Raw genomic sequence first — 20656 nt, forward strand, 5'->3', positions numbered from 1 at the left:
GCCAGGTGCTTGAGTTGCTCAGCACCCCTAGATTCCCTGCAGACCTTTTGCACCAAGAGGTTTAGACCCAGGGTACATCAGTGAAGCTTTCCTGGAGTTCCACGTGGTTTGTAGGTGAGAAGATGTAGTTGAGGTGACCAACTCAAGGGCCACTACTGGTAGAACACCCTGGGTTCTCTTGGCCAGCAACACATAGGAACAAATCCCTCACCCTCTCTTCCTGCAGGAGAAGGAGGCTGAGACTCAAGTTCATCTTTGGGCAGAGCCTCTGGAGCCATCATCCACTTCTGAGCAGTTTCAGGACAAAGGGGGTGCCAGGGTGGGCCATGGCGTGATGCTCTCAGGGGAAGAGCAGAGGAGTTGGAAGAGAGGAGGTGACACCAGGCACCACTGTGACTGATCTTGGAAATATTGTGCACAGTGCCTGTGCCTGAAGTTTTGAAAGAAGATTAAAAAAAGTGATTTAAGGCTTGGAAAAATCCCTTACAGGGAGAAGTGGTAAGTGAAACTGCCTGAACTCTGAGGGGAAAAAAAAAGAAAAGCTGGCAGGAGGCTGATGGCAGGGCCAGGAAGGTGTCACAGGGAGGAAAAGCTGGGGACAACAGGACTGCAGCCCCGTGGCTTGAGCCAGACAGCGTCATGTGTAGGACAGTGGGAGGAGAGGGAGCTTCAGCCCCTTTGGTGGTGTCTGTGTCTCTTGATGCCTGCAGGTCCCTGAGGAAAAGAAGCGGGTTCAGCAAGCTCAAATACCCCGCTGTATTTTGATGAAATGGGAAGATTGGCCCTGGGAGAAGGGTTGGGATTGACCTCACCTCCATCAGCAGAGAAACCACTGCAGCTCTCCCCTCCATGGGGTGATCCTCCAAGAAGTCTGACCTGCTTTTTCCTCCAGGAAGTCCTGTAGGCACAAGAAGAACCTTGCCACCTTCCAAAGTGCTCCAGGGAAGGGGCTAAAACCCTAACACAGCCCAAGCATGACCCTAACAGCTTCCCTTGGCAGGTCCCTGGTCTTGTAATTCAATCCTAAAATGTCTTATCTCTCCTCAAGCAGCTGAAAAGGCTGGAATTGGGATCCCATCAAGAAAGCCTCCCAAGGGGTGGGAGTTGTGGTGGGTGTTTCCTTGCCCTCCCCTCACACATCTCCTCCACCCAAACACCAAACGGGTGCCTGTGTTTCCCTTTGAAGTCCCACACCCCTGGGCTAGCTCGGTGCTTTCCAAAGGGAAAGGCAACAACAACAACAACAACAACAACAACAAAAGCCACGTTTCCCTCTGTCCCCATTTCTGGTTTTTTAGCCATCTGCTTGTGTGGAACCGTCCTGGAATCTCTAGGGGATGCATCTTAGGGAAAAAAAAAAGAAAGAAATTCCAATTCTTTCAGTCCTGGGCAGATGTAGGGATGTTTCCTTCTTCCATTTCTCTGTCCCCATTCCCAGGAGAGGGACCACCACTACCTTCCCACCCCAGCTCCTCCCTGGGGACTCTGCAGGTCCCCAAGACGTCCCCCAAATGCCCCGGGGGGAGCCTGCCAGCTCCTCCAGGTCTCTTTATATTATTATTTTTTTCTTCTCCCCCCTCCACCCCAGCCCTACTTCTTTCTTCTCTGCCTGGGAGATGAGATGAGTGGTGGAGGGTGTCGACACGCAGGCACCCGACTCCCCGGGAGGCTGAGGAGCGCGGGGGCCGGGGGTGGTTCTGCTGCGAGGAGGCAAAGCTGCCACCAGCGAGTGCTTTGATCTGCAGACAATTCCAGACGAGTGTGGAGGACCTCGCTCCGCTCAGCCAATAAATAATGGAGTGTGCGTGTTGACACAGACAGATTTCCCCCCAAACTGTCAAGAGAAACAAAAAAAAAAAACAAAACCCCACAAAAAATCCCACAAACAAACAAAAAACAAAACCGCAAAAAATGAAAAAAAGAAAAAAACCCAAAAAACCACCAAAAAACAAGAAAAGAAAAAAAAAAAAAAAAAAAAAAAAAAAAAAAAAAAAAAAAAGAAAAAAAAAAAAAAAAAAAAAAAAAAAAAAAAAAAAAAAAAAAAGAAAAAGGAGAAGGCAGGCAGAAGGAGGGAAGGGAGAGGAAAGGGGGTAAAGAGGGGCTGGGGGGTCAAGAGGGGGTAAGGGAGGGGAAAAAGAAGTTTGGGAGGCCACGGTGATGTGGGGAGAGGTCAGGGAGGTGAAGGAAAGCGTGTTTGGAGAGGGGAAGGTAAAATCAAGACAGAAACTGTGGGTGGGAAGTGGGGGGAGTGCTGCAGCCACAGCAGGCTGGAAGCAGAGAGGGGAAAAAAGGAATTAAAAAAAAAATAAATCTGAAGGTGGAAAAGAAAGAGAAGGAGGAACAAAGCCCGGCAGTGCCCGCGGGGCTCCCCGCTGGCATGGCCAGATCACAGCCGCTCCGTGCGGGGACCACAATCCCGCAGCTCAAGGCAGAGAAGCCCCGGGACAACCCCCCCGTGTCGGGGCTGGGGTGACACAGCCGAGCTGCGGGATGGTGCTGCTGGAATGCGGTCTGAGACCACGAATCCCTGAAAATCCCCCCTGCTCCTCTCCATCTCCCACAGCCTCCTCCAGCCCCGAGCTGTTTGGTTTTGGGCTGCTGATGGTTTTTTAGCTCTCTGGTGACAATGACACAGCTCCCCTCTGCTCAGACCCCACCACCGAGCCAAGCAGGAACCATCCAGCCTTCCAGCACGACCCAGCTGGGCAGCAGATCCAACTGGGATGGGGGAACCACTGGGGCTGTCTCCCTGTTCCAAATTTGGACCTGACCGGGCTTAGACCCCAGGATTGGGGGATGGGTGGCCCAAGGTACAGGGGTGGCCCTGTGCTCAGCCCTGGTGAGGCCACAGCTTGAGTCCTGTGTCCAGTTCTGGGCCCCTCAGCTCAGGAAGGAGATTGAGGTGCTGGAGCAGGTCCAGAGAAGAGCAAGGAGGTTGTGAAGGGATCCAGCAGAATTCCTGTGAGGAAGGGCTGAGGGAGCTGGGGGTGTTGAGGCTGGAGAAGAGGAGGCTCAGGGGAACCTCATCACTCTCTCCAACTCCCTGAAAGGAGGTTGGAGCCAGGGGGGGGTTGGGCTCTTTTCCCAGGCAACTCTCAGCAAGACAAGAGGGCAGGGTCTCAAGTTGTGCCAGGGGAGGTTTAGGTTGGAGATGAGAAAGAATTTCTTTCTGGAGAGGGTGATCAGGCATTGGAATGGGCTGCCCAGGGAAGTAGTGGATTCTCCGTGTCTGGAGATCTTTCCAAAGAGCCTGGATGTGGCACTGAGTGCCATGGCTGGGAACCACGGGGGGAGTGGATCAAGGGTTGGACTTGATGATCTCTGAGGTCCTTCCAACCCAGCCAGTTCTATGATTCTATGATAAGGTGCTGAGGTCTCCAGCCCAAGCAGCTCTTTGCTGCAGTGTGTCTCCTGCTCTTGGAAACCAGGTGGCCACATTTGCCATACAAGCTCCAGCTGGGAAGCTTCCAGTCCAGGGTCTCTCCCTTCTACTTCCCAACCTCTCTCTCCCAACACCAGGGGTTGAGCTTCTTCCCTGGGGACACCTTGTCCCCCCAGCTGAGGAAAGGTCACAGGTAGGGCCCAGGGTTGGCTGATGGAGGTGACATTTAGTGACCAGGAGCTGAAGGGAGGGTCCAGGGCTGTGTGGGATGGCAGCACAGCAGCTCTGGCAGCCTGTCACCCTGTCAGCAGGGCTGTGGTGGCACATCCTCCTGGCACCACCACACTGGGTGACAGCACAGCAGGAGCTGGGGTTCTGGGGACGTCACCTATGGATGGTCACCTTGATGGCAAGTGGTGAGAACAGCTGTGGGACTGGACCAGCGAGCTGGGAACTTAGGAACTGGGAGCTTATGGCCCAAGCAGTGGGGACTGGAGCTCCTGCAGGGTTCTTCAACCTCTCCTGCAGGAGAGCAGGGTGTAAACCTGGTGTAAATCACTAAAAAGTGGGATTTCTCCCCAGTCAAGTCAGTGTCAGGTGATGATTCAGCCGGCCAAGGCTGGAACTTCTTCTTCTCCAGAATCACTGCAGGTCCCTGATCCCAAGAACTCTACTTGGGAAGGTGGGAATGCTGGAGTGGATCTGGCTCCTTACTTCACCACATCTGAATTTTCCCCCTTGGAAGAGATGTGTCCCCTTTTGACAGGAATCAGGAAGAGGCACAGAGCACCCAGCCCTGTTTGCTGCTGCTGCTGGAAGTGGAGCTGCAGGGCTGGGACCTCTGGTGAAAACCTCAAGCCCTGACCCACAAGGTGACATCCAGCACCAGCAGCTTCAGGAGGCAGCACAGAGATGGGGGATGTGAACAAAGAGCCATGGAGAAGCACTGAGAGCCATGGTAAGAATGGAGAACCATCAAGAGCCTTTGGAGAACCACTGGGAGCCATGGGAAAGCATGGAGAACCACCAAGAGCCATGGAGAACCCCTGCTCCAGCACTGAGGGCAATGATTGGAGGGTTAACCCCCAGAGCAGCACTAATTTGAGGTAGGAGCAAAGGGTTAAGGCAGTGGATGCAGGGAAAGTTCTTCATCTCTTCTCTAAATATTATTTTCTCCCATGAAACCAGCATTTTTCACCCTTGGGAATCCAGCAGGAGCTTGGATCTGCAGCCACACACCCCACTGCTCCCAGCAAGGGGTGAGATGGACCCGAGGTCCCGGGGAGGGGGATGCTGGGGCTGCAGCCCCCAGGGGTGCAGGTGGCCTCAGGATGGAGCCTGAGGATCACAAGCTTCTTACCAGAAAGGAATCTCCTTAATGAGATTCCCTCTGCTCTGGGGAGGGATCATCCCTGTCTCCTGGGATGGAGAGCTGCAGGCAGGGGCAGGCTGCACAATCCTGGCTGTCTCCCCAAGAAGGTTCTGTGGGTGCTGCCCCATGTCACCTTGGGTCAACCAGGGTGAACAGGGGTGGTGGGGAGAAACCCAAGGTGCCAAACTGGTTAAGGAGGGAAGGAGCAGAGCAGCCCCTTCCCCAGAAGCTTAAAAACACAAACCAAACCAATCCAGGCAGCAGTGAGGGTCTGGTTGTCCTCAGAGCTGGTGGTGGTTGGGATAAATGGCTGCTGCTCCATCTTCTCTGCAACATCCTAAACTTTTAATGCATCTGAAAGCACAGCAGTGTCCCTCCTGCACCCCGGAGGGCACCAAGGCACAAACCTTCTCCTTCTCTCCCATTCAGCCCGAGCCACGTGCCACAGCCTGAGCAGCACTGGGGACGTGGCTGGAATGAAAGTCTCCTCTCCAGCAGCAGCTCCAAGGGAGGCTCTGCCCAAGTCAAAAGCTTTGCCAAGTTAAAAGGGTCAAAGCTCCAAGGACGGTGGGGCTGGCTGCCTATAGATCATTTCAATAGCATCTTCAGTGGGGATTATAATCTGAATTGAAGCGGAAAGACCCGAGGCAATGAAGCTGTCAGCAGCCTAAGATTAAGGAATTAAAACAGCAGCAAAGCGTTACAGGATTTGTTCTAAGATGTATTAGGAAGAGGAGGCTGCAGCCTTCCCCGGGTCGGGAATTTCAGATGAGTACAGAGAAGGCAAGAGCAAGGAACTCATCAATATACATTAAAAAAAAAAAAAAAAGAGGGAGAGAGAAAGAGGGGGGAGAGGAGAGGGAGGCAGACGATGAAAACCCAGCCAGGCAAGAATAAATCTGAGCTGTGGAGGGAAATGAGTCAGACAAGGTTTGATGGGGGTAAATAAAAGCAGGAATGAAGGGGGCTTCAGGCGGGGTTGGAGGGTGAAAGGACACCCCGACAGCCAGCAGACGAACAAAAAAAATAGCCCTTCATACACCCAGACTGGTAAATTCTGGAATGCAGCCCAGACTGCACTGATGGAAATGCAGGTCCCCTGTCCTGTCCCCTCCTATGTCCTCACAGCCATCTCCAGAGTTATTTTCCAAAGCCAAGAAGGGCAGCAGCTGCCTGCAGAGAGGAGCTGGTGGCTCCCCAAGGGGAGGGGTGACAAGCCTTGCCTTGGTCATCACTGAGGTCCCCAAACGGCCACCAGCAGCTCTGTGCAGTTGAGAAGTGGCTGCAGCTCTTCTGGGTGGGAAGCAGAAGCTCTGGAAGCAAAGAAGGAATCAACCTCCCAGCAAAGGACTCATTAAAACAATCCATTTATTTCCAGCAAGCTGCACACACCTTCCTTTCATCTGCTCTGTCCTAGGAGCAGCCGTGGGGAGGAATTTCTCCCCAGCCTTAAAGATACCAAAATGATGGGACAAAACACAAAGAGAAGCAGGACAACATCCCTTGGAGAGAAAACACAAAGGAAAGGTTGGGTGGCCCGGGCTCCACACAGCCCCAAGCACGAGTTGTACCGCTCGACTCCGGGCAACATGATCCAAAAAACCCAAACAAAAAGAAAGGGAATCTCCTCCAAATGCACAACCCGGGTGAGGACCAGCACAGGGAGGAACCCTGGCACAGGTTGACAACTCAATGGATCCTGAACCAGGCCAAGTGTGCAGAACTGCTGCACTTTTACTGACACAGAAAGGCAGGTGGCCAGGGAGCAGTGCTGAGCAGCCAGATCTAGGACACAGGAGGAGATGGGGAGCTAATGACAGGCAGGGCTTGTTCTGCAGCACAGGTAGAGCAAGGAATTGCTTTTTCAACTCCTCCAGCCAACTTCTACTGGGAGATTTACATACAAGTCCTCAATCAAGTCTTTTAAGAGCTATCCAGAGTCCCCTGGGTAAAAACAAATCTGGTTCAGGAAAGAGGAGAGTCCAGAACTGCTCAGTGATTCTTTTTGGTTGAGCCAAACCCAGAGAATCCCATCACAGCTGCCATTTCATCATCCTCCTCAAATGTCAGATCTTCCTCTGCCCTCCTTTTCTTCTCCCTCTGCTTCTCCTTCTTGTAGGCTTTGGCCTTCTCCTCCTGCAAAGCACAGGACAGCAAAATAACGTGAACTTCCTGAGCAAAGCAAGTTTTTGGGACACCAGGCACTGCACAGTTAACCTGAGTCACCCAGGATGGGGAGATGAAGGAGGTTTCCCCACCCCACCCCACCTACCACCCTCAGAGCAAACCACCACACCACCCCTCCCTCAAAGGATGTAGCCAAAAAGAAGCATTATGAAACTTTCTTTTCCAACAAACTTGGAATTTCTGTCTGGCCTCAACCCTGAGGCAAGCAGGAGATGTTTCCCAGCAGCTGCTGTGCCCAACATCACTGCCCTTTGGCTCTCAGCCGGGCAGAGCATCAGCTGCTCACTGGGAGAGGCTGAAGCTCTTGAGGAGCTTTGAAGGGTTTTGGCAGCAGAGAGTTTGCACTGCTCTGATCCAAGGGTTTTTGCCTGTGAGGATCACAGGCCTTGGAATGGTGCCAGGCAGGAGCTGGGGAGATGGAGAAGTGGCCTTGGCTCCCAACTTAGCACCCAATCCCTTCCCAGCACCCTCTGCCATGCCCTGGGGAAAGCTGCACTCCAAGCTGCTCTGAGTTTCTGCATTGCCATCCAGTGAGGGGCAGCAGACTGCCCATCCCCAGCCCTGCTGGGGCCGTCTCCTCCCTCCCTCAACACTTGAGGCTCAGCAGATTTTGCCCTGGCAGCAGCCCAGCTCAGGGCTTGGGCTTGGAGACTCCAACCAGTGGCAATTTTTAACCTTGGGTTGGTTTGTGAGCTGCTGGGGGAGGAGAAGCAGCCCCAGAAGCTCCTCGACTGTGTCAGGATCCCAAACTGAGTTGGTGTGCACGTCAGGGAGCTGAGATCTACACCCAGGTTCCTCCATCTGCTGCCACACACACCTCAGCACACAGCTCAACAAACACCTCTCACACCTGGGGAGGCCACAGAGCAGCAAGGTGCCAGGTGGAGAAGATCCCAAACACCCAGAGGATGAGGGCCAGGCACTGAGCTGCTTGTCAGAGCACACGAGTTCCAACAACTCATGGGAAAGAAAACCAGGTGTTCTCTCAGAGCCCTGCTGCTCCCTGGAAACCTCAAATCTTAGCAGCTCTCTCACACAGGAAGGGAAAAAGGGTTTCCAGTGGCAGCAGCAGGAAGATTTTCAAAAGCAAGCAAGGAAACAACCATACTCCTAGGAGCAGGCAAGCTGCTACCAAGGAGGAGGCTCCTGGAGAACAGGGTTAGGAACCAGGGTTGATTTCCTGACCAAACATGTTTTTTGGGGAGGGGGGTTGGCTTCAGCAGCTCTTGGGGCCAGACTCACCTCCTCACGGAGCTCCTTCATCCTCTCCTCAAAGTCATAATCCTTCTGCTTCTCCTCCATCTTCTTCTTGTTCACCTCAAAACGTTTCTTCACCTGGTCCAGCGTGGAGCGTTCCACCCGCATGGACATTCCCAGATTTCTCTGGTCTGGAAGAGTGGGATCAGAGGTGCTCAGTGGAACCCTACACCCCTGCAGATCCCACAGCCCCTTCCCACCTCCCAGCCCTCCCCTCAAAGCAGCCCCAGGGACAGACACCAGGCTGAGGGCTCCAACCTGACCCAAGGTGCTTGGCTCACCCAGGGAGCAGAATTGTCCCCAGTGTCCCCAAGAAACAGAGCCCAGCATGGGGCAGCTTTCCAGGACTCTTCTCCAAACCATGTCCCAAGCCAGAGAGCTGTGGGTGGGTGTTTCCCACAGAGACAAACGTGGTTCCTGATCCCACATTCCTACATGGGTTGGGGTGTCTCATGTTGGAGGATGAGGGTTTTAGGGGACCTAAAGCAGGCAGTGACTGGGATGTGACAAGGAGGAGGTGGCCTCTTCTTTCAAGGTTCCCTGTCAGGATGCTCCCCACCATGCTGAGGTTCTGACACTTCAGGAAATTTAATCTTGGATCAGTGGGAAAAAGAAAAGGTTGGGAGTGTTGAAAAAGGGGCTGGAATGAACCTGGAGAGCTCGTGTCTCTCAGCTGTGGGAGAAGCCAAACAAGGTAGCAGTGGCTCTCAGGAAAAGATCCCAATGACATGGACATTCCAGTAAAAGCAGAGCCATGAAATGGGAAGTCAGGTCCCTGACTCAGGGGCTGCTCAGGCCAGATCCCCAGGTTTCAGCTAAAGCAAGCCAGGGTGAAGGGACCATTCTGGTGGTGTCTCCAACCCATCTGCCTGGTGGCTCCAAGCACCCTGCTGACTCCAGCAGCTTCACACAGGTTTGTCCAAGGGATGCAGAAGAACTTGGAAGCTCAAACCACAGTCAGAACTGGAAGGAGAGCTGGCAGGGCAGAAGACTCAGCCAGACTTAGGGAGAGGATCAAAAAGCTCCCCAACCTTCCTCTGTAAATCCCACTGTACAGAAGGGACATCAGCTGCTTCCCAGCAGCTCCCTCACCCCAAAGCCATGCTGGGATTTTTGGTTGATCTCCAGCAGGTCATCCAAAGCCCTCCAGGAGCTCCAGATACAGACTGGGACCAACTTCTTCACCAGAAAGGTTGTCAGGCCCAGCTGTCCAAGGCAGGGGTGGAATCCCCATCCCTGGAGGGGTTTCCAAGCCCTGGGGATGTGGTGCTGAGGGACGTGGGGCAGTGGTGGCCTTGGCAGTGTGGGGAACTGCTGGGCTTGATGATTGGTCTTTTCAACTGAGATGATTCTGTGATTCTATTGACTCAGCCTCCTCCTCCTTCCCCTTTGCCCAAAAGCACAGGGGTTTGAACACTTTGGGTTTTCTTTGCCCTCGGGTTCACTTCTGAGCCCACAACTTCCTCAGAGGTTGGGCAGCCAGCTCTGGGTCCAGCACTGTGCTCCTGAGAAGGGGCTGCAGGAGCCAAATCCCCCTCAAGAGGGGAATGAGGAGCCAAGAGTGTGTCTGCTGCTGCTCCTTCCCTTTTCTCTTTCCCTGCCCTCTGGACAGGCCCAGAAGCAACACCCACAGCCCTGGAATGAGGCTCAGCTCAGGGAGGGAGCACTCCCTCCTCTTCCTCAAGTTAAAACACAGCCAGGGAAGAGATGGGATGAACTGGGAATTCTGATCTCCTGTCTGATCTTGGGGCTATTACTGCATCATTACAGCAATGGGGAGAAGAACCAGAGGTGGGACAGGACAGTGATGTCCTGCCCCACTCTGTCTCCCCTTCATCCTCAGCAAACCACAGTCTCTGTCCTTAGAACCCTGATCCACATTCTGGAGCTCAGGGTTCAGCTACTTCTGGGCTACTCCTCACCTTTTTACTTCCCTAGGAACCTCTTTAATGTTTTGGTGCTGCAAAAAGCCAATCTCCAGATTTGCAGGACATTTGCTGAGCTCCTTTGCAGCACAGACACTCTGAGGGGGGGAGGGAAGGATTTCCCCCTGCCCAGGGCACACCAATCACTGTTTCTTCTGGGTTTGTTCCCACACAATGTTACCAACAGCTGGAGAAGGTGCAGGAGGTAAAAGCACCTCTCCTGAGCAAACCCTGCAGCTCTCCTCATCTCCACAGCAGATTTCCACCCACATGTCAGCCCTCAGACCCTGCTGATGTGGAAGGGAAGAGCCCCAAGCACTCCAGCAGCCTCCAGCTCAGCCAAGGACTTTCCTTACGTTTTTTGCCATTGATGTGATCCAGGAAGTTGATGGAGTCCTTGACTACACAGTCACACAGTTGCAGTAATACCTGGCAGGAGAGAAAAACAGGAATGACAAAGCTCCCCAGATGGAACAGCTCTTGGAGATCACCTAGAAGGTGGGCAGTGCACCTTGAGATAAAGCTCCTTTCTCCAGGGAAGCAAAGTCAAAAAACCACCAAAGGCAGCCCAGGCTGCTGGGGCTGCCCCAAGGTGCTGTGCAGGGCTGGAGACAGCAACAGCACCAGCTCAGGATGTTCCCCTCCAGCTCCTGAGGGCTTCTGATGAGCTGGGAATCCTGCTGTGGTTTGAAGGGTTCAGGCTGATTTTATGGGAGGGATGTGAGGACCCTGAGGTCAGGATTCCCTCCCATCTCCTGCCATACTCTAAAACCCAGGAGCACTGGATTCCTGACCCCTTTCTGCTTTGCTGCACTGGAAGGTTTTGGGGAGAGGCTCCTGTTTCCCTGTCAGCCTGCAATGCACTTGGCAGGATCTGGATCCACTGAGTGCTGGGAAGAGCTGTGAACCCTTTCCTGTGTCAGCCCTGCTGAGAGGGACCCCCAGACACTGACGTGTGTGATCACCAAGACTGAGTTCTGTCTAGATTTAGAGATATTTGCTCCTCATCCCACGTGTCACTGTTCCAATTTGGATTTCCAACCTTCCTTATTCCCCCTTTCCCCTTCCCTCTGCTTTGGGCTTCACCCTGAACCCAAAAAATCCTCTCAGCCCACACCAACAGCACCCAAACAGCCCGGGGAAGGAGCCTCCCCAGGGGGTGCTGGGTCACAGCCCCTCCTGCTCTCCCCAGAACAACCCTAAAGGTTTCCCCCCCCCAAAAAAAGGCAGCAGGACCTACCCTCCCATCTCAGACTGAGGGGTGGTTTTGGTGATGACAATGGTTTTGCCCAGCTTGGATTCCAGGTCCACTTTGTAGTCCCGGTGCCGCAGAAGTTCCCTCTTGACAGGCTGAGCTGGTTTGCCTAAAGACCAAAAAAAAAAACCCAAAACACCACAAAAAATCCCCCCCAACCTGCTTATCAGAAAAGGTCAAGCCCAAGGTGTGTGATTTCACACCCCCCTTGATGAAGGGGGAGCTGCTGGGAGTCCTGGGCTGGGCTGAAATGCCTTTTTTGGGGGTTTTTACCCAGAGCAGAATTTGATTCCCCTCAGTGAAGCAGCAGATCCAGGAGGCATCTCCAGCTCCCACCTGGATCACCCTCATTTCCAGGATGGATTGGGAAGAGCAGCAGGGAGGTTGGGCCTTTCCTCCCAAAACCCCACCAGCCAGAAGCAAAGCTTTTCAGGGAGAGTTTTGTCCCCAAAATAATCCTGTATTCCAGTGGCAAGGAGAGGAAGGGACAACCCAGCCTGAGCTGCTGCTGCTTCCCTCTGGGATTGCATTCCTTCCAAACTCCAAGGGTTTGGGGGTCTGAGCACCCCACTCCACCATCTTTTCTTTTCTCTCTCCTCCGTGAGGCGTTTCTCTGCCAGCTTCTCATACTCATCCTTGTCCCACTTCCTCCGGAAATCCAAGTTCTTGTCTGAGGAGGAAACAAAGTGTCCGAGTGGGGAATGGTGCAGCTGGAAGGGGGGAGAGGGGGGGAGGAGGGAAACTGCAGCAGGGAGAAAAAATACAAAGTTATAGCCTAAAATCCTCTGGTTTGGGGAAAAGGGAAGAGGGAAAAGGGTTTGGGGGGAAAGAGGGGAAAGAGGGAAAGAGGGGGGAAGAGGGAAAAGGGGGGGGAAGAGGGAAAAGGGGGGGGAAGAGGGAAAAGGGGGGGGGGGAAGAGGGAAAAGGGGGGGGAAGAGGGAAAAGGGGGGGGGGAAGAGGAAAAGGGGGGGGGGAAGAGGGAAAAGGGGGGGGGAAGAGGGAAAAGGGGGGGGGGAAGAGGAAAAGGGGGGGGAAGAGGGAAAAGGGGGGAGGGGGAAAAGGGAGGGGGGGGGGAAAGAGGGAAAAGGGGGGGGGGGGGGAAGAGGGAAAAGGGGGGGGGGGAAGAGGGAAAAGGGGGGGGGGAAGAGGAAAAGGGGGGGGGGGGAAGAGGGAAAAGGGGGGGGGGGGAAAGAGGGAAAGGAACCACCTTGGTTTCCCTTCTCTGAACTCCCTCCAGCCCCTCAACTCTGCCTTGTAGAGAGGGGCCCCAGAACTGGACCCAGAACTCTCCAGAACCCAGCTCCAGCTGAACATCCTGCACCCAAAGCTTCACCCTCTGCTGAGGGACAGGAATCCCTCTCCCATTCACTTCCTTCTCTCAAGAACACAACTCTGGTTCTGGCAGAAACCTGCAGTTCCCCAGCACAGGCTCAGCTGCATATTAATAAATAAAATAAAATAAAAAATCAGATCAAACCAAGCCCCCAAAGCAGGAGAGATGTGTTTTAAACACCTCCAGGAGTGCAGTCCTCCCCACCACCTCCCCCCTGCCTTCTCCACTCAGCTGGAATCCAGAATCCAATCACAATCCAAAGGAAATAAATCCCATTTGCAGCTGCAGCAGCAGCAGAGACATTTAATGCTTGCTTCCCCTGGCAAATCCCTTCAGATGGAAACCAACAGCTCCTGCTAGGGAGAAGAAAAAGCCTCAGGGAGGCATAAAAAAAAATTTCTCATTTATTCCCAGAGCTTCTGAAGCACTTTAAGGATGTCCTGGCAGGTTTTATTAACCTGAGCCAAAGAGAAACCAATCTCCCCCAGTGGAAATGAAGGTTTTGGGGGGGTTTCCAGCAGCCAGCACTGGTGGGAGCCCAGAGGGAGGGGATTTGCTGGCTACTTCCTTTTCAGAATAAAAGGAAAGAGTTTGGGGGCTGTTGTTTGTTTGTTTGTTTTTTACCAATCTGCTTTCATCCAGAAATGAAAGGCAAAGAGTCTTGGCTGGACAACATCAGAAGGAACTTCTCTGAACTGGATGGCAGGGTGGCTCTGAGCCCTGCAATCCTTTTCCTAAACAACTTTTGGGAGGACAGAGAGGATTTTCCCTGGAAGTATTGAGAATTAGCAACCCAGAAGAGAGGGAGGGGGGCACTGAGTGACCTGCCCGAGAGATCAGCATCCAAACCTCTAAAACAACCCCAGAAACTGAGAACACAGCCCCGGGCTCCTGCACCCCCCAGCCTGTCCCCTCCTCAGCAAGCAGGGCAAAGGAGGAGGAGGGAAAGGAGGACGCAGCCCAGGAAGCAGAGGAGCTGCCAACCAGCCGGGAGCTCCAGATCTCACCGCTGGGATCTCGGTCTTTGGTAAAGACCTCCCCACCCCCTGCCAGGAACCCAGCGAGGGCAACAAAACCGCGTTCCAGGGATCAGTCAGGGAAAGGGGGCCCCGAGCAGCCGAGAAACCACCCGGGGGGACACGGGGGGAAAGGGGGAGCTGCCTGCCACCCCACGGCCCGACCCGGGATACAGCTCAACCCCAGCCCTGGGGCCGGTTCGGATCCCCCCACCCCTTCCCTCTGCCCCATGAAGGGAAGCCCGGGGGTGAGGATCCCCCCTGAATGCCTCGGGGCCTCTGGGGAGCCCCGAACCCCCCCGGGCCCAGGGACTGAGGAGCAGAACGGGGCCTTCCCGCCCACACCCGGCCGGCCCGCACCCCCAGCGCTGCAGCAGCCGCCGAACCGGGCCCGGCCCACTGGGGAGGTTCTGGAGGGGCAGCAGGAGGGCGGGGCTGACCCAGAGCCTCCCGAGGAGCTGAGGAAAGGAGGGAGAAGGCCCCGGCACCTACCCCGCTGCCCGACGCCATCTTGAGGGGTGCAGCCCAGCCCGGGAACTGTCGTGCGGCGGCGTCGTAAAGCAAAGAAAGTCCTCCCAGCCACCAACGAGGGAAGCCGCCGCGCGGCCTAGAGCGTCGCGCCGCGCCCTCACGTGGTTCCCCGCCCGCTTCCGGGTTGCCGCGGAGGCGGCCATGCTGCGGCTGTGGCCGCTGGCCCGGGGCAGCCTCGGCCGGGTCTGCCCGCCCCGGGAGCGGAGCCTCCTGTGCCGGCTGGCGGCGGAGGAGGCCGGGGTCCGCCCCTGAAGACGCCGAAGGTATCGGTGGGGAACGGGCCCCGCTTTCCCCCCCTCTCTTCCCTTCCTCTCCCGGGCTCCCCGCTGACCCCCACTCTCCGTCCCGGGCCAGGGCACCCGTGACCACCCTCCCGCTCACGTAGTGCTCCGGGACCGCCTCCTCGCCGCCGTGGTGGCTGTTTTCAAGCGGCACGGGCTGCCGCCATCGACACCCCTGTGCTGGAGCTGCAGGTGAGGCGGCGGGAACCCCCCCTGCCCTCCTCCCCCCCTCCCGTGTCCTCAATCCTGGGGTTTTGGGGTGACCCCCGTCCCCTCTGCTCCCCCGCGGGGCTGGGGGGGGGGGGTTGGGGTCCCTGCAGGACTGGGGAGCACCCCAGTAGCCTGGGGCTGGTTTGGGGGCGAGGGGGGATGAGGGGAAGCCCCTCCTGGGTCCCTGTTGTGTGGGGGGACGGGGACCCCATTAATGCCCGGGACAGAGGGGCAGGGTGGGAGGTGTGTCCCCCACACCCCCTGCTCCATCTGTGGGGCTCCGGGCGGGGGGGTAGAGGGGTTCTGTGCCCCCACCAGGGGAATGTCCTCACCCCAATGTCCCCAACCACCCCCTCTGTCCCCCAGGAGACGCTGACGGGGAAGTACGGGGAGGAGACGAAGCTGATCTATGAGCTGCAGGACCAGGGGGGGGGGAGCTGCTGGCCCTGCGCTACGACCTGACCGTATCCTGTGGCTGCCCTGGGGACAGGGACACTGCAGGGACACCTCTGCCCCGGGCTGTCACCTCACCTCGCCCTGGGCTCTCACCTCACCGTGCCCCTGGGACCCATCGGGTGTCACCTCACCCTGCCCTGGGGTGTCACCTCACTCTGCCCTGCCCATGGGTTCCATTGGGTGTCACCTCACCCTGCCTGTGGGTCCCATCAGGTGTCACCTCACCCTGCCCTGCCCGGGGGTCCCATCGGGTGTCACCTCACCCTGTCCTGCCCATGGGTTCCATTGGGTATCACCTCACCCTGCCCGGGGGTCCCATCAGGTGTCACCTCACCCTGCCCTGCCCATGGGTCCCATCAGGGTGGTGGGTCCCATCTCTGCTTGTCCTGGTATCTCTTGAGTGACCACCTGAAGGTCTGTGTCTGTGAGGTGTTGATGTCCTGGGGTTCAGAGGCAGGAGGTGGAGATGTTGGAGGAGCTTCACCCTCACCCTCCTCCTGGGCTCAAGATCTCCCTGGAGATCTGGGAGCAGCAGCAACAAATCCTCAAGGGGTGGGACCCGGGGTGCTTTGAGCTCAGGGGGTCTCCACCTCTCCCATCCTTAACTCCCAGCCCCCCCAGGTGCCCTTTGCTCGTTACCTGGCCATGAACAAGATCAGGAGGATGAAGAGGTACCAGGTGGCCAAGGTCTACAGGAGGGACAACCCAGCCACCTCCCGAGGCCGCTACAGGGAGTTCTACCAGTGTGTGAGGTCTGGGGAGGGGGCAGTGCCAGCCCGGGGCTCTGCTGAGGGCTGTGCCCCCTGGGACCTCTCAGAAACAGGAGCTTCTGGGTGGTTTTTGTTCCCTCAGGATTTTGACATCGCTGGGTGGTTCGACCCCATGCTCCCTGATGCTGAGTGCCTGAAGATCCTCCACGAGGTGCTGAGTGACCTGCAGCTGGGGGAGTTCCTCATCAGGGTGAGGTGGGAGCTGAGGGGTTTTCACACTTGGGAGCTTTGAGGGGAAAGAGGGAAAAGCTCCCCCAGCCCCAGGGGAAAGGTGCAGTGCTGGGGTCTCTCCCCTCTCTCCAGCTCCCTCTGGTTCTGCCACCCCCAGGTCAATGACCGCCGGATTCTGAGCGGTGTGTTCACCCTCTGTGGTGTCCCAGAGAGCAAATTCATCACCACCTGCTCCACTGTGGACAAACTGGACAAGGTGAGAGTGGGGCTGGTGGGAGAGATGGCTCCCAGGCTGGGGTGGGGGGCTGGGGTGGGCAGTGCCTCTTGCCAGCCTCGTGAAGGGGGAAGAGGTGAAGGCGTTGGTGCTGGGTCTGGGGAGGTCTTAGGCCTGGTGAAGATTCCCAGGGGAATGATTGCTGGGAGAAAGCACAAATGGTGAGATGGCTGCCTGGGGGAGATGCTGGGGGGGATGCTGAGTGACAAGAGTGCCCCCAGCAGCAGAAAGTTCCTGTTTCCCCTCACAGATGCCTTGGGAAGAGGTGAGGAGTGAGATGGTGGGAGAGAAGGGGCTCTCTCCAGAGGTTGCAGATGGCATTGGGGAGTACGTCCAGCTCCACGGTGAGCAGAGAGGGGGGTCTGAGCCCTGGGGGGGTGCAGGCAGGGGCACTGCAGCCCTGAGGCCCCACTGCTCCTTCCCACAGGAGGCTTGGACCTGATCGAGAGGCTGCTGCAGGACCCCAAGCTGTCCCAGAACAAGGTGGCCAAGGAGGGGCTGGGGGACATGAAGCTGCTGTTTGAGTACCTGACACTGTTTGGCATCACGGGGCAGGTGAGGAGGGGCTGGGGGGCAGGAGAGGGGAGGAGGGGACCCCAGGGGTGGCCTCGTGTCAGCAATGTCCTTGTGACCAAGAAGAGCAATGGGGAGCATTGAGAGGAGTGTGTGCAGCAGGCCTGCTCTGCCTCTGCTCCAGATGAGGTCTCTAATGAGTACCTGGAGTATTGCATTCAGTTCTGGGGTCTTCAGGAGGGAGTTGGACAGGGAATTACTTGAGAGAGTCCATTGGAGGGCTCTGAGGATGATGAAGGGAGAGAACAGCTCTCTGATGAAGAAAGGCTGAGAGGTGCTCAGGCATTGGGGATGGGCTGCCCAGGGAGGGGGTGGATTTTCCATCCCTGGAGGTTTTTAAGAAGAGACTGGATGTGGCACTGAGTGCCAGGGGCTGGGAAGCCAAGGAGTGGATCAGGGGTTGGAGCTGATGATCCCAGAGCTCCTTTCCAACCTAGATCAGTCTGTGGTTCTTCTCACATCTGCCCTGTGACAGCACAAGGGGCAGTGGTTCAAGCTAAAGCACAGGAATTTCCACCTCCCCATGAGGCAGAATTCCTTCACTGTAAGGGTTCCAGAGCCCTGGCACAGGCTCTCCAGGGAGGTTCTGGAGTCTCCTTCTCAGGACCCCCCTGGATGCATCCCTGAGTTGTGGCCGCGCTGTGTCAGGGGCTTGGCTTGGGATCTCCAGAGGTCCCTTCCTGGCATCCTGTGCTCCTGTGTCCTCCAGATCTCTTTCGACCTGAGCCTGGCACGGGGTCTGGACTATTACACGGGGGTGATCTTTGAGGCTGTGCTGCTGCAGCAGGAGAACCACCCCGGGGAGGAAGCGCTGAGCGTGGGGAGCGTGGCCGGAGGCGGCCGCTACGACGGCTTGGTGGGAATGTTTGATCCCAAGGGAAGGAAGGTGCCCTGCGTGGGGGTCAGCATTGGCATCGAGAGGATCTTCTCCATCCTGGAGCAGAGAGTGAAGGTGAGAGCTGCAGGTGTGGGGCAGGAAGGGCTCCAGGAGGCTGGCTGCTTGCTGTGGGCTCTACAGCTCCACAGTATCTGAGGAAAAAGTATTTTGGGGGTAGGTGTGGTCCTCTCCTGCCTGAATGTCAGTGCTCAGGACACAGCCCCTGTCTCTTCAGCAGCTTTTCAGGGGTGTTGTGGGGAGCTGAGAGCAGTGTTTGTAGCAGACACCAAGGAGGTGGGTGAGGGGGGCCCTGAGCTCTGGTGCTGGCTCTGAACTTTGTGCCCCAGGCAAGCAATTGTCTGTGAAGATTTCTCACCTGTAGGCTGTGAAATGTGGACACGTAGAAATGCACAAATTTCTCACCTGTAGACTGTGAAATGATGAATTCATTGGCAGCTCTGGCTCCTGCCCTGTGTAGGAGCACCCCAGGAAAGCCCATGAGGAGGAAATCCATCTCTCAGGTAGTGAGTGAAGCTGGGGCAGTGTGTTGGTACCTGAAGAATCAAAGGAGCCATGGGAAAGCTGTCCAGGTCCCATCCAGGAGGGAGGAAGGGCCATGGTGCCATGGGAACAGCAGCACAGGATGCAGCAGAGATTCAGAGTGCAGATCCCCTTTTTGCTCTTGGAGGGTTCTCCTTGCTCAGTGACCTTCACTGAAGGGTGGTGGTTGGTTTGTTTGTCAGGTTTGAAGGTGAAGGAGAGGAATCACTGTCTGTCCCACAGGCTTCTGGGGAGAAGGTTCGGACTACTGAGACACAAGTCCTGGTGGCCACTCCTCAGAAACATCTCCTGGCTGCAAGGCTGAAGCTCATCTCTGAGCTGTGGGATGCAGGGATCAAGGTGAAGATGGGGGCTTGGTGCTGCTGTGGGTGAGGGAGGGAAGGCCTGAAGCAAGAGCAGTTCTGTGTGTCTGCAAAACTTGGGCCTGCTGGGGATCCCTCAGGCCAGAGAACAAGAGCAGAGAGCTCTGCAGGCAGCTGCTTGCTGAGGGAATAAGGAGGCAAAGTTTTCTCTGGAGCTTTGGGCACCCGTTGCTTTGCTCCTGACTCCATCAGAGCAAACTTTGTGTTCCTGATTGGCCACCTCTGCTCCCTCCCAGGCAGAGATGTTGTACAAGAAGGATCCCAAACTGCTGAAGCAGCTGCAGTATTGTGAGGACACGGGGATCCCCTGGCTGCCATTATCGGGGAGCAAGAGCTGACAGATGGAGTGGTCAAGCTGCGAGACGTGGCGACCAGAGAGGAGGTGAGAATCTCCTTTCTGCAGCAGGTTTCCAAAGCTCTTCCAAAATTCGGGGATTCCAGAAAGGTTTCCCTCAGGGATGGATGGGGTCCCTTGAGGGAGCAGAGATCTGTTGGGTACCTGCTCCAGAAAACCAGCACGAGCTGTGTCAGTGTCCACAGCAAGGCCGTGGGGCTGGGTTGGTGCCACCTCCTTCTCCTCCTTTGCTTTGTAGGTGGACATCCCAAGAGAAAAACTTGTTGATGAGATCAGGAGGAGGCTGGAGCCCTAGGATTTCTGTGGCAGAACCACTTGACTGACCTGCTGCTGTACAATGGCACTGGAGACATTTCCTTCCCACCGAGGTCTGCTCACCACCTCCTGCCCAGGCCAAGGCAGTGTCACCAGGAGGTGTCTGCCCAGAATGGAGCAGGACAGGTTGAGAAGCTGTGGACAAGTATTCCACAAGCTGTGGACTAGGAGTCACCACCCAGCAACCTGCTCTGAAGGACAGATCAACCTCGAGGGCTCCTGGTCTGGGAGAGCCATGTCCAGGTGGCACGAGCACGAATGGATGTGGTGGGATTCCAGTGGGATCAGGTTGAGTCTTGGGGTGGGGGGATCTGTGCTGTGGTGCCTGCAGGCTCAGGAATTTAGGGAGAGAGTGACAGGAGGAGTTCCTCCCCACCCTTCTGAGGGCTGCAAGGGCCAACTCCAGCCTGAAGCTGGGCTCTGCCTCCACTGGGCTGTGGCACCAGTTTGGGGGTGCAGGGACCCCTCAGGGAGGGGACAGAGTGGGGGCTGGTGTGAACTGCCTGGGGAGGCTCTGTATGGGGACAGTGTGGAGGAACTCTGTGTTTTGCTGTATTTCTGGTGGTTGACTCCTGCTGGATGCCAGGTGTCCAGCAAAGCTGCTCTGTCACTGTCAGCTGGACAGGAACTGTCCCAAAGGCTCAGGATCTGAACACTCAGCAACAAGTGCCACGGGCAGAAGAGACTCAGCTTTTGGAGAAAGGAGTTTAATTTCTTGTGAATCGATCAGAGAAGGGTAATGAGAAATAAAAAGAGGGCTTTAAACACCTTCCCCACTCCAACCTCTCCTTTCCTCCCAGGCTCAGCCGGGGTCCTCCATGGGTGCAGAGAAATCTCCTCCAGCACCTGGAGCACCTTCTCCCCTCCTCCTTCATTGACCTCAGTGGCTGCAGAGCTGTTTCTGTCACATACTCTCAATGTCATTTCCCCCTGTGGTTCCTATTTTCCAGCATTTTACTTCTTAAATATGGTGCCACCCCCTTCTCTGCTGGGCTTGGCTTTGCCCAGAGGTGGGCGACACCAAATAGAAGATTAAAACCAGAATAAAATTTAAGAAAACCCCAGAACTCTCCTCAGGGGTTGGAGCATGTCCAGGGAAGGGCAAGGGAGCTGGGGAAGGGTCTGGAGAAGGATCAGAACTGAGCTGAGGTCACAACAACCCCGGGCAACTCTCCAGGTTTGGGAAAAGGGGG

General features: G+C 56.0%; 2 protein-coding genes across 2 annotated transcripts; one reads left to right on the forward strand and one right to left on the reverse strand.

Moving 5' to 3' along the window:
• Positions 1-6105: 6105 nt before the first annotated feature.
• On the reverse strand, positions 6106-14291 carry ZMAT2 (zinc finger matrin-type 2). Its single transcript, XM_008500756.2, is given in 7 exon segments — positions 6106-6890; positions 8184-8329; positions 10480-10539; positions 10542-10552; positions 11364-11487; positions 11955-12048; positions 14220-14291. Coding segments are annotated over 7 exon segments (597 nt in total). The 5' UTR covers positions 14238-14291; the 3' UTR covers positions 6106-6746.
• A 92-nt stretch (positions 14292-14383) lies between these two features.
• LOC103534777 (histidine--tRNA ligase, cytoplasmic) lies at positions 14384-20232 on the forward strand (the record flags this gene model as incomplete). The annotated part of the gene is given in 15 exon segments (XM_030459391.1): positions 14384-14521; positions 14613-14694; positions 14697-14731; positions 15116-15175; positions 15178-15213; positions 15827-15952; positions 16058-16165; positions 16304-16402; positions 16671-16764; positions 16848-16975; positions 17703-17945; positions 18654-18770; positions 19030-19093; positions 19096-19175; positions 19387-20232. Coding segments are annotated over 15 exon segments (1467 nt in total), but the record flags the coding sequence as incomplete, so codon positions are not given.
• Between the last annotated feature and the right edge of the window lie 424 nt (positions 20233-20656).

Source organism: Calypte anna, chromosome 13 (genome assembly GCF_003957555.1).
Source record: "Calypte anna isolate BGI_N300 chromosome 13, bCalAnn1_v1.p, whole genome shotgun sequence".
In the NCBI taxonomy this organism is placed as follows: Eukaryota; Metazoa; Chordata; class Aves; order Apodiformes; family Trochilidae; genus Calypte; species Calypte anna.